Here is an 18,917-nt window from a genome sequence, read left to right on the forward strand (position 1 = left end):
AAGGATAATATGAAGTGAAAATTGAAACTTGCAAATAAAAAATCTGACCCCAATATGTAGTTCATATTTTATTACATATTAAATGTTTACAAAAATAATAAATAAGGAACACTAAAAAGTTACAGTATTCATAAAAAATAATGTTTGAAATAAAGTAAACATAATATGAATTGAAACAAACATTGCACTTATTATTAACTAAGCGTTCTGTTTATTTTACATTTTTTTGATTTAGTGCAAGTAACTTATGTCCAAGACTAATTAAATTCTACATTGTTACTTAGTCACAATTTTTAACAGATAAAGACAAAAATGGGTGTAAAACTGACACCAAATTAGATTAGTTTAAATCTCCCTCGCTGTAATAAGTTGTTATATAATTATTATACTTCTGGTTTCACCATCTGATACATTGTTAAATTGTGTAACTTTAAATATCAGGATACCGGTATAATATGTTTTGTAGAATCACAGCACAATTTATTTAAAAAAAATACTCGCCAATTTCCACATCGGGGCCTCGGTGGACACGTTAAATTGAGACTTTTCGTAAATTAAAATTAGTTATGATGATAATATTTACAAGTGTGATGTCTCATTTCTCATGGTTTTCTTCTTACTGGTAATACAGTTCGAGATTCATGCCATCGTGAATCTCATCTAGAATCCAATGGTCAAGGAAGTTATTTCAACATTATATTCATATTATTTATATTAAAATAGAAATTACCTGTTTGTTTGAACATGGAGTCCGTATTCTTTAAGCTGGCGTTCACGTCACGTTGCTCACGGACGGAAAGCATTGTGTCATCGCATTCGACTGCTGCAAGTTTTCAATGGGAAGGATCGAGAGGGAATGCAGTGTTAAGATGCTGAAGCGGGGGGAAAACTGCATGCCAGCATAAAGAATACGGACTCTACATAATTCGGAAACACATAAAATCTCAACCGCTAGAAAAATTTGTGAAAAAATATATGTGCCGGGCGGGACATGGCTTCTGGCCAATATGCTAGCCACCTGCACCATACCTAATTACGACGAAATCAACCAATAGCTATACAACTGAAGGATATCATATTTTATTAATATTGGCGACCAGCTTTTGTGGTTTGAATTAAGGTACCAATAATAGGTACTTAGCCGGAGTCAGGATCTCTCAAAAGTTTTTGCTAATAATTTTTAATCAAACTATTTTTTTATTCAACGAATAATTCACAAAATTTAAAGTTGTGACATCCTTTATTGAACATACATAATAATTTTGAAACATCACAAAAACACACCCATAAGAAAAAAATCTTGAAAAATATAATATAAGTACATTCACCATTTCGAATATAAAGATTATTGATACATTTTCAATGGGCCAACGTGCAGAATACTCGAATTAGCAGCCACTATTCGGATCACATTTTTGGATCAACATAATATGACGATTATTGATATTCGACGATAAATTATATCAAATGAAAGTAAGACATACTTGGCCTTGATAATGATTTCACAGAAGCATATTGTGTACCATTAAGAATCTCCAAAATTATAAACCACCAATAAGTAAATTAACATCAACATTAATGTAAAAACATATTTGATTTTTTATTTTATTTAACTGACACGTGACTTTTAAAAATGATTTTTGTTCATAACTTGACACACTTGTGGAAAAGGGTTCACTATCAGTGTTCTAGATTTTGGAAGCAAGTGGGTATTGACTAGAACGTCAGAAACAGCTACTAGTGCTAGGAGTACCGGAGCTAGTGTTTAAGCCATCATCACCCCACAACCCACTACGGGCCTCAAGAAAATGGATTCATTCACCTCGTTTGCCTTGCTCCAAGATTGCTGTCTCTTTCTATACAATATCTAATGATATTCTTACCAAACAATCATATTGAGTTGCAGTAGAAAGGGTCTTTAACAAAGAAATTGGAACTCTTAGCCTGCTTCTTACATGAATTATATATATTTATGAGAATGTATCCGGACAAATTCACAAGCGTAACAAAAAAAACTATTACCTAACTCACTATTGATATTTAAGAAACTGAATAACTCTATGACACTGCAAAATAATAATTGCATATTCACCACTTTTATTTCCCCACAAATAATATTTAAAGTTCGGATAGGTGTAATTTTAGTAAATATTATTTACAGGCAATTGAATGAGGTACACCATTTGATTTTTCTTTTTAACCATCCCTCAATAATGCAGCAAGAATAAAGTAAACAAAGAAATGGTAAGATAATCCTGGAATTGAAATATAACTTAGTTGTTGATTTTTTTTTTTTAATTATTAATAACCATGTCCTTGCTTTTTCGTACAAATGGTTGTTAGTAATTTTGAACAATCACAAACACCCAGGCTTTGAGAAAAACACATAAATATTGTGTGTCCTGACCGGGAATCGAACTCAGGAACTCTCGGGTGGAAGGCAAATGCCTTACGCACTGCACCACGAGAGCCGCCTACTTACTTAGTTGTTGATTGGTACTCGATTGTCGAGGCGGCCAGTTTACCATGAACCATTGATTTATAATAATTATAGGATTCGATTTTAGCTAATTTTGGATAGGTTATACACTGTCACAGTTTAAGACACCGAATGCATACAATGGCCGTGCGATTACGTGTCAGGCTTATAGTGTCGTGGGTCTGAAAAAAATTCACATGTTTATTTTTGAGTGACTTAGGTACATCCATTTCTCGTAAAATAAAAATCTGTTAAGAAACCTCTTTGTGAGGCAGCATAGAACCACATAGGATCCGTACAGGCTCTATTATATCGGTATTGTGCAGCCAACTTCAAAGTAGTCAAAACGGATAGTGGTCACTCATGACAACATTTTTAGCCTTGTTGCCATGAACCCTATGAGAATGACTTAACCGCTGCAAGGCTAATAGAGCAAACAGGCGCGGGACATGATGATAACATAAATATTATGAGGATGGAGTGTGACAGTGACACAGTAGTAATATGAATGCAATTTGCTATACTTTGGTGACTTCCAAATCAGCAGAGGAAGGTATAGCTTGGGAGTCATTTTTAGATGAGATCCTTGAGCTATTTATTCTAGCCCAAAAATTACAATTAGTATATTTGGAGCCTAATACTGGTACTGTGTAATAAGTCATTAGTGTCTACAATGCGTTTTAAAGGATACAATCCGCCAATTTTATGTGATCCTTGAAGACTGTGTACCATTTCTTCAAAACTATTTTGTCGCTTCGGGTTCCTGTTTGGGCTGCGATTAATTTCTTCAGGTCGCCGACTGTGTCGTCTGGGTTACATTTCACGCGGACTTTCTTGCCGAGGCGATCGTTGCATGTTATTTCCAGCATTGTTTTGATTGTTTACAACTGCAAGTCTGAAAGATAGGTTAACTCACGGTTTATTGAAATGATTGGGAAATTACTAATTGGATGTAGCGCAAACATGAAGATAACCTTGCAAATTTTGCAATAGGACCATTAATTAGATTCAGTATTCCATAAGTATCGTTAAAAATCTAACCTATGTCAAAATACGAAACAAGTTTCGAGCGCGACTTGACAGCTTTCACTCATGCGCCATATTGACTTTGTATTGTCCTATCATAATGGTGCTTATATTATTTAAACAACATATCATTTAAATTTATATATCGGTTACTATATTTGCAATTAATATTTTAAAATATTTTTTATCGGTTTATGGTCTACGTTTAGATACCTATCATTTTCTTCGTGACGACCTTGTTTTATTCAATTGCCATTTTGTCCGGAATGTATAAATGATTATCCACATCACTCGTTCGTTTCGCTAGTAAAATTTCTCCGTGAGTAGTGTAAGTGTCGTGTAAAAATGCAACTCCCAACTGAATATGTCACAAATGCAGAAGATGTGGCCGACCAGGTAATTAAGTGATAAATAAACTGACGCATTATTTACTTAGGTGTGTATTTAAAAAAATACGTCCATATTTATGTAAGATTTCACTTTTGCCGCTGATTTTTTCTGTCACGTCACCTATAACTTGTATTTTCATTACTAAAAGTGTGTTTACTCTCGATTGTTTCGATTTTCAATTGACTGCTTTACCTTTCTTTAATTTATATTTTCATTGCCGAGACCTTGACATTACGTTGGAATTTTCTTTGGCCCATTGAAAATACGTGACGCGCAGAGCTGTCATTGCCGAAGAATATTTGGGGTTTCTAACCTACTTTATGCCTCTGTTATTCAGATTAACCCATATGTTCACTTAAAATGTGCGAGATCAAATACAACTGATCGGTTTTATCTCTCGATAGATTACGTGTCAGCTTATTTGGTCAGATGCACTTTGATGATTTTAATAAAATGTTGAAGTAGGTAGGAAAATATGTTACGCCTTTTACTAAAGTATCCTGTACATTTTTTCAGCCAATAGTTTTGCATCGAATTCTATTTTTACAACTGTCATAGGTATACGTCTTGTCGAACAGCAGAGAAAGTAATTTATTTTTAAAAGTAAAGTTTCTTCTTAAATTTTTAATATTGTGCACTAAAGTGACATTCATAAATATTTGATCTCTAAATCTTTTCCGCCTTTGTCACAGTCAATAATTATTATTCATCATTATCCATAATCAAATAGATAGGTACCTACTTAATTGGTATAACAGGGATGGCGAACCTATGGCACGCGAGATGATTTTGCATGGCACGCGAATGTTTTGTGTTGGAAGAGAAAAAATAGATACTTATATAATTTAAAATATTTTTTTTACAAATACCTAAATATATATTGTATAATATTCTTCGGTTTTTTAATAATATGTTTACCAATAATATTTATCAATCGATGCACAAACGGATGCATGCATAAATGACAAATCCCATTGTAGAAAAAATAACAGGCAGCTGATACTCTTGAAGAATAAGCATTATAATTAATTTAAATTGCATAGATGGGTCCTTAGGTTTTATGCGTTACACATAATAATATTATAGCACTGACCTCATCAGCAGGCGGGTTAAGCCGTGTCGCGAACCTCTAAATTTGATCGATTTACAATCATTTTACAATGCTCGAGACCACTGTAGCGAGAGGATGCCTCTTCTGATCCGAGAAATGTTGGCGTTAATTTGTGCGTAAAGAACCAAACCAAGTAGGTATTATAAGTAATAATACTCAAGAACGCAATTGCTTACAATTTTTGAACTATTTTTTCATTTTTTTCCTGCTTGAACTCCTCGAAAAAACAAAAAATAATATTTGGGAAATTTTGGCTCGTGTACGTAAAAAGGTTCGCCATCCCTGTGGTATAATGTGTACCTACTCATAGGTAATAATAATTAAATGTCGACATTATATTATTAAGTATATTCGATGTCAGGTAGCACAGTTTTTTGTGCAATCAGCAACATTAATGTAATTATTATCAACAAATGCAAAAATGATTAGGTATGGTATTCAAATCTACGGTTATAAACAGCTAAGTAGGTAAATAATTAGTTAGTCACTCAGAAATCGCAAGATATAAAAAAATACAGTCGAACTCGGTTATTACGATATCGGACATAGCGAGATCTCGGATGTAATGAGGAAACATTGGTTGACATTTTGGTTTATGATTTTCTCCATACGTTTATATTTATTCACTGTTATAACGAGCAACTTATCAGATATACCGAGCTAAAATACTGTTAATGTGTCGATCGTTTAAAAACATTTCGACCCTAACCAACAAAATCCAGGCGGCTCTCGTGGTGCAGTTGGTAAGGCGCTCGCCTTCCACCCGAGAGTTCCTGGGTTCGATTCCCGGTCATGACAAAAACATTTATGTGTTTTTCTCAAAGCCTGGGTGTTTGTGATTGTTCAAAATTACTAACAACCACCTTGTACGAAAAAGCAAGGACATGGTTATTAATAATTCTAAAAAAAAAAAAAAAACCAACAAAATCCGACCGGACAGGATGCCGCCATCAGATTACGTTTATGACACTAGTTAAGTGTCTAAGTACCTACCTAATTGTTGTTTTTGCCGACTATAATGAAAAAGGATCCACGCATATGGTTGAAAAATCCAAGGTTTGCAAAGTCCGTAGGTACCCACCAGCGTTCATTACAACAAACAACTACTTTTGTAGTTTATGAAGGCCATGTTTGTTTCGGGGATTTTTACGATGGTTTTCAGATTTTTTGTTTTCGACTTTTTTTTGTTGTGTCTCATTTAAAAATACCTATTTTATGATATAACGAGTACCGCTTATAACGAGCAAATTCAGTCGGTCCCATCTTCCTCGTAAAAACCAAATTCGACTGTATGTCTCTTTTAATAAAATCTGGACCCTAGAAGTAAAGTGTCACTTGCAGAAACTAACGTTTTCAGTAGGGTCAGAAATCAGAAAACGTGTCATTCACTTAAGTATTTGTAAATGAATATTTCTGATATTTATTAATTGAACTGGCGTTTACGTGGTAGAACTCCATTATAATGGTTTCGAAACAAAGTTATTTTTGTTAATAATTATACTTTAATTAAGTCATTTACATTTATATATTTCTGTTTCGGGCTAAAAACCCATCTTCGGTATCGTCGATTATCACTGGGTTTTTTCAGTCCGATACAGGAAATCCATTCATCGCGGGGGATACGTTTTAAACATGGTCACGATAAGCGGTATTTTGTGATCAACGGAAGATTCGAAAAGCAAAGCAATTTAAAATATGAATACACTTTATTAATAAAATAGACCAAATTAATAACAAAATAGTCATACATAAAATAAAACTAGGTAATATAACCTGAAAAAATAACATTCATTTTATTCCGCGTTTAAAAAAAAAATCTACATAGTTCTCCCTGCTTGGCCTGTCTGCACTTATTATGTAAAATTTGTCGACAATTGTCAAATAATCTGATAGTGCGCACATGATTTCACTCATTATGATGATTCCCTGGCAGGTGGTACAAGTCAAAATAAGTGCGGGATGAAAAAATATTGTTAAAATTCCATAGCTATATAATGAATTTGCACTTGCCAGAATCGCGATGAACGAGGGTTACCTGTATGTATAATAATGTTCTCAAACAGTATAACTTGTAGGAAAATCTCGGAGGACAACATGCTGTTGTAGTAAAAATTTTGTAGTGTTAAATAGTGTTGGTATTTATAATTTTGGTATAAAATATTAGTTTTATTCTATTTCTGTCTAAACTAACTTGCATTAAATTGGCAAGCTGAAATGACAACAGTCACTATTCAACAATGTTTGAAAATTTGCTCATAGAGACACCTACACGTGAAAGTCGTACAGAGTCCATGTTTAGTTTTAGCTTATCTGTACCTTAGCAAAATAAAAATCACTGGTCTCATACCAATAAGCCGACCAATGGATGGCTTTTGTGAAATGTCAAAAATCATAAACGTATGCAAAATTAGTTAAAAGCTTATCCTATACAGTAAATCAATGTCCGTATTACTATAATTGAATAATATAATAAATCGAATGCATTGTAGAAGTCATCCAATCAATTTTTGGAAGATATGTGTGTGAAGAGAGCAATAAGCCACATCAAACATGCCATTTATGCTAGAACCACATTACTATCACAGTCGTGTGCTGTAAATTACCAGAACATTCGATAATAAAAACCGACAACCTACGTCCTACATAAACATTGTGTCAATTACCTGTCATTTTCAAACCCAAACCACTAAAATAAAAAATATGTGAGAAATTGTGACTAAAAAATGTGTAAACTTTCTGAATGAAAAAAAAAATGTTCTAACATCTGTCAGGTTGGTGGTGTGGCGTGATATGCGTGAGGTTATCTTCGTTTGGTTCTGATATATTTTCACAGGTTTTGCTGACTGGTACTAGTTTTTGGTTCAAAATGTGCTATGGGATGGGATGGGAGCATCTGTCTGATAACATTTTAAATACTACATTGCACACTTTTTGCCTCAGAGACGAGCTTACCGTGGGCTCATGTGACGTGATGTGATGTTGAAACACTGTTGCCATCTTTTTCTTGCTGATTATAGTACAGAGGTGTAAGAATTGTAGAATTTTTAGTATATTTGGCATCAAATTATAGTACCTATTTTACATCTTTTGTGAAATTAAAATTATACTATTACATCCTGTGCATGGATTTACTGCTGACATTATTTATTATCGCGACCATAACAAGAAAATGCATGTGTCGACACGTATTATTGTGCGAGTTGCAAGATTGCATGCATAGATCAAAAAAGTCCAGAAGCTTTTGAATTTTCATGCGATAATTGGAACGCAGTAGAACGATAGTGGCGAACCTGCTGGAAAAAGTATGAACTACACCACGCAGCGCATTTTGACGTTTACCAATTTTTACAACCTATCAAATAGCACCATACAATGACAACAACGCGTCTCGCTTACGCTTGAAGAATGAGATTGGCGAGACAATCAGCACTATTACGTGCAAACAGTAGTTATTATCGTTGTAGTTTAATTTACTCACTATTGGTCCCAGTAAATCCATGCACGTGTACAGGCGCTATAATACTCTAATTATGGTACGGTTGGCAACTGGCAACACTGTATCGAAAACATTAAATAATAAAATACTATATAAAAGTGCTGTCAATTCTATTATCTTTTTTTTTCACATCTGTCACACAATCCGTAGAGGGAAAGTGACAATCTATCCTGTGAAATATAATAGGTATTGAGTGACATTTAATTTTGTGTGTGCAACTGAATTAAAATTCAGAAAACTGCTTACGCATGCATTGTTTGCGTGCATATTTCGTACTCAAATAGTATCAACACAGGTGAACAATTATGTTTACTCAATAACACTATTTGTTGCGTACTGTCAACGAAATAACTTTCAATTGAATTGGCATTATTAATTTATTATTTTCACTCACACCAATGCTTGATCAATTATTGTCTTGGTCAAATTCAATTTAAAGTTATGTGAAGAATTATATCAGCTACATGAAACACTTTCATTGTCTGTGTGCAGAACACTATAGTTGTCCTACATATCAGCATTTTAAGGCACAAAAGAGACTAGTCAGGATGTCATTACTTAGCATCGTTTGGATGATTTCACTGTATGACAGCCTTCTCCACCGTTTGACTCTGGCCCCTTCGGCATTCAGCGGCACATGGCGTGTGTCAGTGGAAAACCCATGGCATTCTTGATTTGGTCAGTTCATCTGAAGGGACCTTCTCATTGTCCTCTCCGGCCTTTGACATGACCTAATGGGACAAATAGATTGTAATTTTATTGAAAAACAAGCATTGAAAGTGGATGATGTGAATTTATTAACGGGGAACGTAATGCTGCTAGCAGTGCTTAGCGGCCGAATATGAATCATGCAATACTTATAATAAAATTTTCTGATATTTTCTTTAGTCAATATCGTATTTAAAAACATTAAAAATAGAAATTGATAGGTAATTTCGAAATTCAATGTTAACAAATATTAAAATTCAACCTTACATTTAAAAAAAAAAAACCACTATAAAATGGGTGTTTGTTGGAAATCATATTTAGTTTAATAAGTTCTTTTGAAGTTCATATAAAGATTTTTGTATATAAATGCTGACTTACAATTAAAGCATCGGTTTTCCTAAAATAATATGTCTATAACTTGAATTCTTTTATATTTATATCGAATCGACTTTCAGTATGGTCAGAATAATTAAAATGATTTCAAGTTATACAATGTGTTTCTCACCATGAATTTACCGAACATACATTTCCGTTTATGTAAGTTATAAATATTGTCAATAATTTGTGGTGTAGATAGAAAAGGAACTATACAATGTGGGAAAGGGCTATAGTTGAAAAATTCCAAGTAATAATTGAGTGGAGGGGATGGAAATTTTTAATTGGACTGGGTAGCGATTAGATCCGAAATAAAAATCTCTGCAGGGAGGCGTCGAAGATTCACATCAGATTTAGGATCCAATGATAATGATGATGTATTTACAAGACTGCATATAAAAGCCTGATAATATATTATTAGGTAGTTATGCAGAATGTAGTCAGTCCACAATAATGTCGAGCTGAGATAATGGCACTTTAGTAACAACATGATTATAAGAAATGTATGTAAAAATGTAAAATGTCAAATTGTAAATAGTATTTTATTTCAAGAATAATTTTTTTCCGGCTTGGCTATTTTCAGCAGAATGTAGAGAAAACCTTCTCGCATCTGATCTATATCAATTTTCTAATTTTAAATTTTTTGTGGACTGGCTACTTTTTGCATAACTATGTCCAATAATAAACCATCGCCAACTTCACAGTGTTTACTCACATGTTTACTAGTAAAACATGCAACACTCTTTGTGTACAGATGATGTGGTCTACACACTTTTTGTTCTGTATGTTTTCAAAGACGACTGTAGTGCGTGGCGTTTCATTTAAATCAAGCAGAAACTGTTCCTAACGAAAATGACCAGTGCCCCTTCGAAGCTATTGCTATTTAAATATAATGTTGGTAATTATTTATATTATATTATGAGAAATAGTTATTAAAAATATGGTGAGAGTGGTGAAAATTTTAGCAACAATACGTTACATCCTTGAAATTAGCACTCATCACTAGCCGCTGGCAGGTGAAACTCACTTGATGAGTGAATTGCGCCGTGATAGAAATTCTATGGTAAATTTGTAAATTTAAAGTGTGCTTCTCATATTTCGACTGTTGTCTCATACCTGCTCACAGAACCGACATATGTAAAATGTTGTACATTTGTTTCTACTTAGACCGCACTTCCATGAGCGAACAATGACTTCTATGATCTCCTAGAAGTCGTTATCAATGTATTATTTCACTCTTGTTTGTAAAGGATTATCCAAGTTCTAGTATGAATTTGTTTTTTTACACGCACTAAAGCCAGTGTTTCACAAGCCGTACGGCATGTGGCCCCATTCATGTTTTCGAAATCAAAATATTCTAATTCAGGCCGCAACGAAAACGTCAGTTATCATTTGCTTATAGCGAATACCGTTTACCCGGTTTACCGTAATGGTCGCTCTTTTATAATTTTCGATGAAGTACGATGACAAATATGGCAGCTTTGTTTATTAACGTACCCATTGAGGTGAAAATGTGCCTCATCACTGATGATTAGGGATTGCAATACCGGTATCCCTGTATTCTTCGATACAACTACCCTGTGGGCTTTGAAATCCCCTGCTTAGGAGTGAATCAGTAATGTATCTACTTTATAAATCATGTGTTCACTTTATATTTTCCTAAGTAGGTTTACACTAAGTATTTTTAAAATAGTTACTTATTATCTAAAAAATGTCTCAAATTGAAAGCTTCGTGCCTTAGGCAAGTGGAGTATTCACCTTAAGTTGGAGCCGCCTCGAATGTCTGCGTTAAGAGCGTTTAAGATCCTCATTTTTTTTCTCTGTCGTAAAAATCAGATAAGAGAACTGTGTAAATGATTTTGTCCAAATTAAGTAATAATATAATATTAGTGTACTTGTGTCTATAGTGATACTTGTTAATATCCTTTGACACGTTATGATTTTGTGGTATTTATGATAAGAAATACTTTACATAGCTGCCGTCAAATAAATACTTACATTCCTACAAGATAATAATGTGATATCAATTTAATTAATTTAATTTAATTTCCGTTTTTCTTGCCATCATGTCTTATGGCCTACTAAAAATCTCATCATAAATAATGAATTAGGAATTTAAATAATCATGAATAAGTGTAACACGGCATAAATTAGAATGTGGCACAATAGCGTATTTTTTTATAAAATTTGTGCCAGAGAATATTATGGTCACTAGTTTTTGAAGGAATTATAATTTATGTTAGATATGGTAATCATTTATTTTTGTTATAGACCTGACCATAGTAAAAAAATTAATGTGCAATTCTGATTATCATGCTATTTTTGTAGGAATTAAATTATGTATCTCTTTTTCTGTCAATGCATAATAATACAGTACTCTCTCAGTAATCCGCCACCCAAAAAACCAGACAAAGTGTCCAATTAGTGAAAGCGGCGGATTATAGTGCATGCGTACAAAATATGGTAAAAATTAAAACAGGTATTTCGTAAAAATAGTTTTTTTGAGAAATTTGTACTAGCAAATTACGGTTTTATTTATAATCAAAATCAAGTATTTACTAAATTATACATATTTATAGACTAAGTTTATTAACTAAATATTAAATAGTAAATCACTCGACACAACCAGTTGTTCAATGAGGCAGATATTCTTGAATGGCTTAGGATTCCTGGCTTTCCCTATGACCAAAAGCTTCATTTTGTGTGTCCCGGTTGCATTGTGGCACAGCATAATAATTGTGATGCGGTCCTTGGGCACTTTCCTCCCTTGTACATTACTTTTTTCACGATGAACGTACGTTTCCAAAATAAACCCGTCTCATCTGCGTTGTATACTTGTACGCGGCGGACTACTGAATTTGACAATTGAATACCGGCGAATTATAGAGCTTGATTTTGTGCTTTCAACTAGTAAAAATAATGGCAGATTATAGCAGACAAAAATATTAATAAAAATGAATCTTGATATAACGAATTCGCCTAACCATGTAAATTCATTCTGCAATACTTCCGGGGCAAGGAAATGTGCTTTATAAATTTTTGTAAAAAAAAATGCATTTGTTTTGTTGTAAATGTCAAATCCCTGGAAATATGGCAACTTTTGTTGTAATTATATTTGCACCTAGCCTCTAGTTAGTAGCTTAGTAGGAAGGTAACCCGAGGGGAGAACTGACATTGTATAATTGCATTACAATGAACGGGCAAATCTTTAGAGTTTGATTGTTTTTTTTGGCAAAATTTACCATTATTTTATTTTTTATCTTTCAGGTGATCCGAAAAGGAAAACACATCCTGCCAACAGTAGCCAGATTATGCTTGATCTCCACATTCCTGGAAGACGGTCTCCGGATGTGGTTCCAGTGGAACGAGCAACGGGAGTACATGGACATGTCATGGGGCTGCGGTAGTTTTCTCGCCATGCTCTTCGTGCTGGTCAATTTAGTCGGACAGCTCGGAGGGTGCATCATGGTCCTGGCGAGGTTTAAGGTCGAAATCGCGTGTGGAGTACTTTTCTTCATTGTTGTATTACAGGTAATAAATGGCATTATTAATAAATATCGTACAAATTGATTACATTATTATTATATACTGGTGCAGAGGACTCTTGACAAACACAAACATGCGGTCCCTACAGCCAATAAAAAATCACAGTTGAAGAATTACTATTGCAGGGGTTCCAACCATTTTTGAGTCGTCACCCTCTTTTATTATAGCATAAAAAGACATTTTAATAGAGTGATAGGAAAGCACATCAAAAATAATTTTGTAATCAAATTTTATATACTGGTTATTGTGGATCAATCATCGCATTTTCCTAGTAATTCGTTTCAGAGTTGTTTATAGTTTTTGTTTGCATTTTCATTAATTAGATCATAATCGAATATATTGTAATATTTTTATCAGTAGTTATAGCCGAGGTAAAAAAACTATTGCATTGCCACTATTCAGGTAATTGTGATAATGTGTAGCAATGATATTGTTAGACGGGGTATAACCATAATATGGGAATTAGATAAATACGTGTGCTCTCTTTACTGAGAAACTCTGTTTAAATGTTCAATGTCATAATAGAAATTAGTGTTTTTTTTAGATAAGAAATCCAAGGGTAGTATTTGGTAAAGGCTGGTGGCAACCAATTGCTTACCCTTTAAAAAAGAAAATGAAAAATGTATATAACTTGATTCGGGATGTCTGGAATTGTCTGTGTAAGTTATATAAAATGATCAACATATGCAGCGAATTAAATCTTTCTTGATTTACTCCGTTCTCAAAAATGATCGCCTTCCAAAACTAATGAATTCATTTATTTTTCTTTTATAAATCATTACTATTGTAAGTTATACATATTGGTTCTTTAATCTGACGTATGAGACACATAAAACTTCAACTGTTCGTACTAAATAGGTGTACGGTTTATATTGAGATAAGTGAGTGATAACTGGTACTGTATGAATGACAATGACATGTTGAGCGATGTTTTAAAAAATGCAAGGAGTGCAGTGCACTGGCATGATGTTAGAGCAGCCGCCACTGGTAATACTACGAAGGTTGCTCAAACAATAAAACAGTCAAAGGAATCAATCAACTAAATCAAAATTAAAAAATTATTTTCTTTGCTTCGGTAAACGATACGGCAAGAAATTATAAGACTGGCATAAATTTTAAATTGGTATATTATTAGAGTAGAGTTTCAGAAGTGGTTTATATTAAAATGAAGAAATAATGTTATCAAGTTCACACTTAAAATAGATAATAGATTCAATCATAAGTACTTGTGTGCAAATAGAGATCAACGACTTGTTTATTTATATTGTAATTTAATAATATTATGCTTTACTATCAAAGCCAAGACGTTTATCAATGAGTGATAATGTAGGTACTGATCATTGCGGCTTGCATTTTATTTGTACGAGAATAATTAATCATTCGTGTTAAGTACATGTGGTTGGTTTATCTTTTAGTCCTTAAGAGCCGTTTCACACGAGACACTGGTGTCGGGACACTGCATATACATATAAATCAGTGATTGCCAAACGGTCACGGCGGCATTTTCGGTAGCTCGCGTAGGATTTTATCACATTTATAAATTTGCCTCTCAAATTTTATTATTGGACTCTGAAATGAAATATTTCTCGAACTAAATTGCAATGAAATGCTTAACATTTGTTGCCTCAACTGTAGAATCTGAATGGCCTTTCGTGCCAACAGAAAAGTATCAAATTTTAGTTCGAATTGCGCTCAAAATGAAGACATTGTTTTGTTCTACCTATTTATGTGAATCAACATTTTCCACTATCAAGGTGGTTAAAAGTAAATATATACAAACAGACTTACAGATAATTGCATTCGGATGGGAGTGACTCACCGAGAATTGAAAAAAATGTGGAGGAATGTGAATGCCATTCTTTTCACTAATTGTTTTTTCTTTTACTCACTTCTTCTAAAAAAGAAGTTCCAGGTTTGATTCCCGGTGAGGTTGAGGTGATTTGTTCATTACCTACACCACTGTAATTGGGCATCATGGCCTGTGAGGTGTTAACAAAAAAAAAAACCAACAACATTTGCTCTTTGCATTTATAGGATTGTCTTTAGTAATCCTATTATAGTAGTTGTGTTTACTGTTATACTTGATCTGCATTAGGATGGCATATAGCTGGAATATATATTATACTATCCCATTTTCACAGTTCTATCACGCATTGGCCAATGGAATTTAGTGCAGTACCACTTGGTATCTGATATCAAGATTACAACGTATCAATTCAATGCAAGTGTCGGCGTAAGCGCATTATAATGATTTATATTTTTGATTTGCTTTATTACATTATTACATCAATTAAGAAAAAGTTATTAAAGTGTCGTAACAGTGTCGCGAATTCATGTCAAATTATGTGATTGACAAATTTATCGATGTTCAATACTTAAAAGATAATGACTGATTTAACTAGCTGACTTCTTACGATAGATAGACTATACCATGAAATTTTAACACCTGCGTACTCACAATATTGCCGTAGTAATAAATAATGAGCATACCCTTTTTCAGCGTAAGGTTGCCCATAATTTCATGTTAACTGTAAGCATGACTGCTGGAATAGAGTTGATGGTCGACATAATAAAATTCTATTGTTTTTAAATCATTTTCATGGTGTGTATCTTTTCATTATAAAATTTGGGACTTTAGGGTTTCTAAATTGAAAAAATATTTGGAGAAAAATGTATTGTTTTTAACTGTTATGTATGTATGGCCTGCGCTGGTATGTGACTTTTTTTACCGGACCTGTTTCATATGTGTATTTGTTTATTTTTCAGACATTAGCGTACAGCATCTTATGGGATATCCAGTTCCTGTTCAGAAACCTAGCTCTGATTGGTGCACTATTATTAGTCCTTGCGGAATCTCGAGTGGAGGGAAGAAGTTTATTCGCAGGGGTGCCGTCCCTCGGTGACAACAAGCCCAAGAATATCCTTCAGTTGACTGGACGTGTTCTCCTAGCGTTCATGTTCATCACTTTACTCCGATTCGAATTATCATTCCTACAGGTTGGTATTTTGTCAAAACCACGGTTCTTTAATGACTCCGTTAACATTTGATGAAAATATTTAACCTTCCTTAAAAAAGTTTACTTTGAATTATGTATTTCTTATGTTATAATAAATTACGTTACATAATATATAAGCCACAATCTTTATTTTATTTACTTAAACTCAGATTTATATTGTAAATCACCATTCCATAAATTGAAAAACGAGTAATGAGAAAGTCTAGTTTTTATTAGTTGCCAGATTTAATATCGAAAGTTTAATGACATAATGCCTAATGGTAAACACATATCAATTATTGGATAAATATAGGACCATTGAATCAAATATATAACATAATTATTATGTGGAATAAAAATAAATAGATCAATTGAGGTAATAATATGATGTCTGTTAATATGCTATTGGCCGAGCTGCTAACATGTCGGCTTTCTATGTCATGGGTCCCAGGTTCGAATCTTGGATCTGGCAAATACACATTGTTTTTTAATGTGTTAGCAGCCAGATTATTGACCTAATAGGTTGAGCAATTGGCTAACATTCATTTCTCATAAAAACAAATTTGTTAATACAAACCTCAACTTAATGGTGGCCCATATGATCTCATTAGGATCGGACATGGTCAAAAAAAATCTAATTTGTGGAATTTAATGCATATTGAAAAATTTTCTTATTCATAGAGGAATTATTGCATAATATTACTTTAAAAATTGAATTTGATCAAAGTACCTTTATCTACCGATTGTACTTTATACCCCAAATTTTATTTGCTATTGAAGGTAAAAATACTTTTTTGTTTTTCATGTTTATTGTCAACGCTTACAGATTGTTCAAGATATTCTCGGCAGCATCTTGATGGTGCTGGTGACAATTGGTTACAAGACGAAGCTGTCGGCGCTGATCCTAGTCGCGATGCTCACATTACTGAACTTCTACCACAACGCGTGGTGGAGCATTCCCTCATATAAGCCGCTTAGAGATTTTCTCAAATATGACTTCTTCCAGGTAAATTTGATAAACAAAATCAACGAATAAAATACTTAAAAATTGGTTTCAGAAGCACCCACGATGGCTGAGTTCGTAAAGCTGCCATCTATGAAGCCGTGAGTTGCAAGTTCGGTGCAGCAGTCGGATAAATGATACATGTTTTTTTTTCAATGTGCGTATGATCCAGTGCAAAGACTCAATTGGTCGGGCGAATTGCGAACGACCATTCTTTGTATTCTGGATGATCCAGTGCCATAGCTTGATTTGGCCGACCATCCTTAAACCCCACAGTTCAACCATTATGTAGCCCTTAAGGGGTGCAAATATAGTAGTGGTGAAGGGTGGAGGTAGGCTGTTGAGATCTGACAAATAGTGCACACTAAACTTTGTCAGTCATACATATTTGTTTACATTGGTAATTCAAAAGTAGAAATTACAAATATTGGAAGATTGAGACTTTTTTTACTAATTCTGATGTGTTTTTGATATTTTCAGACCCTATCTGTGATCGGTGGTCTGCTTATGATAGTGTCCCTCGGACCGGGAGGCGTATCAATGGATGAACACAAAAAGAAATGGTAATGAACGATTACCATCGACGTAGCGGAGATACGACACAAACATCCGACTGAACGTGAACTCTCCACGTACTCCCGTTATAATTATTACATAGCAACTAATTAATAAATTATTAGACAATGGATTCCTGGCCGAAGAAATCTGCTGCATTGGGTTTTTTTTTGTAATCGTCTTGTTTCGCATATAAATTGTTATCGTTTTGTCAATCTGTCTCGTTATAATGTCTGCATTCAAAATTACTACGCCATAATGCCATGCCCATATCTGACACTTCAATTTACATATAATGTGTATTTAAAATGATGTAAAATCACAATAACTATTTATAAACAATATAAATTGCTTGAAATTTATATACATCATGTACATACAAGGCACGTTTTCAGTCTTTGAATAGCATGACTCTTCTCGGTCAGCTATTTTCAAATCTATCTTAATACTCAGATGATATTTGACATACATTTTAAACCTACAACTAATTAACTGAATGTATTTGGTAGATTTCAAAATGGCCACCTGAAACATAACATTGATAAGTTTATCATGTTTTTAAGAAATATGCAATGTATAGAATAACTACTAAATAGATATCCCTAGTAATTGACTGTATATTTCAAGCTATTTCTGATGTTTTAAATACTTATTAATGTTTTATATCAGACACTTATTTGCACAAGTAGAAGTGCCTGATGGAAATGTGGTTTAATATGCAGTCTGATCTCTGTACTTAATGTGTTGATTTTTTTTTTTCGGAGAAACTATAATGAATCTTATCCAACAGAGTCAGTTATATAGTATATACAAATAGCCATGGAACTGTACGTTTAATGAAATAGGTGCTCATGTGCCAAAAGAAATTATTATTGGAATCAAATTTGCATAGAAATAAGTAAGATTTAATATAAGTTTTTAAATTAACCATGGATAAAATTTTTGTTATGGCTCAATTTAAGTTACTGTTGTCAGCACCTTGTCAACGACTATAATAATAATATGATAATGGATGTATATTTTATTTATTCTAAAGGTAACGAATGACATCTCTGTTCTGATATGCTATGGTAATTCCAATAGAGATTTTACCCAAGCAGGTTGCACTTCTTGTTTTTTTCTGGTAAAAAAATATGATGCAGGCTGTCTTTGTGTTGAATGAAATACAGTAATCAGGTATTATTGTTTTTTATTTATTTTAGTATGTTATTGGAGTTACTGTAATACGGGGG

General features: G+C 33.4%; 2 protein-coding genes across 10 annotated transcripts; one reads left to right on the forward strand and one right to left on the reverse strand.

Moving 5' to 3' along the window:
* Window positions 1-55: 55 nt before the first annotated feature.
* ubl (Ubiquitin-like protein 5) lies at window positions 56-8,744 on the reverse strand. 6 transcript variants are annotated; one of them, XM_085946658.1, is made up of 4 exons: window positions 8,485-8,742; window positions 7,959-8,090; window positions 3,171-3,374; window positions 56-660 (listed from the first exon to the last, which is right to left on the reverse strand). In XM_085946658.1, exons 3-4 carry the CDS (start codon window positions 3,346-3,348, stop codon window positions 617-619), a joined length of 222 nt encoding a protein of 73 aa, XP_085802784.1. In that variant the 5' UTR covers window positions 3,349-3,374; window positions 7,959-8,090; window positions 8,485-8,742; the 3' UTR covers window positions 56-616. The 6 variants fall into 6 exon arrangements, with proteins under 6 accessions (XP_085802784.1, XP_085802785.1, XP_085802782.1 ...); XM_085946659.1 differs by having other exon boundaries at window positions 7,959-8,079; window positions 8,485-8,619; XM_085946656.1 differs by having other exon boundaries at window positions 7,959-8,744.
* On the forward strand, window positions 3,765-18,917 carry Surf4 (Surfeit locus protein 4). Of its 4 annotated transcripts, none has more exons than XM_085946650.1 (5): window positions 3,765-3,901; window positions 12,853-13,116; window positions 15,898-16,128; window positions 16,954-17,133; window positions 17,611-18,917. In XM_085946650.1, exons 1-5 carry the CDS (start codon window positions 3,851-3,853, stop codon window positions 17,695-17,697), a joined length of 813 nt encoding a protein of 270 aa, XP_085802776.1. In that variant the 5' UTR covers window positions 3,765-3,850; the 3' UTR covers window positions 17,698-18,917. The 4 variants fall into 4 exon arrangements, with proteins under 4 accessions (XP_085802776.1, XP_085802777.1, XP_085802779.1 ...); XM_085946651.1 differs by lacking the exon at window positions 3,765-3,901 and adding an exon at window positions 10,322-10,479; XM_085946653.1 differs by lacking the exon at window positions 3,765-3,901 and adding an exon at window positions 10,345-10,483.

The sequence above is a fragment of the Rhyacophila brunnea genome, unplaced genomic scaffold (assembly GCF_057557595.1).
Source record: "Rhyacophila brunnea isolate RB1 unplaced genomic scaffold, BYU_Rbru_1.0 scaffold_2, whole genome shotgun sequence".
Classification (NCBI taxonomy): Eukaryota; Metazoa; Arthropoda; class Insecta; order Trichoptera; family Rhyacophilidae; genus Rhyacophila; species Rhyacophila brunnea.

Coding starts and splice junctions, on each gene's coding strand:
- ubl (XM_085946656.1), bottom strand. CDS start 3,348: ATGCTGGAAATAACATGCAACGATCGCCTCGGCAAGAAAGTCCGCGTG. Junction 661..3,170: donor TCACATAAAATTGGCGGATT/GTATCCTTTAAA, acceptor ATTGGATTCTAG/ATGAGATTCACGATGGCATG.
- Surf4 (XM_085946650.1), top strand. CDS start 3,851: ATGCAACTCCCAACTGAATATGTCACAAATGCAGAAGATGTGGCCGAC. Junction 3,902..12,852: donor CAGAAGATGTGGCCGACCAG/GTAATTAAGTGA, acceptor TTTATCTTTCAG/GTGATCCGAAAAGGAAAACA. Junction 16,129..16,953: donor TCGAATTATCATTCCTACAG/GTTGGTATTTTG, acceptor CAACGCTTACAG/ATTGTTCAAGATATTCTCGG.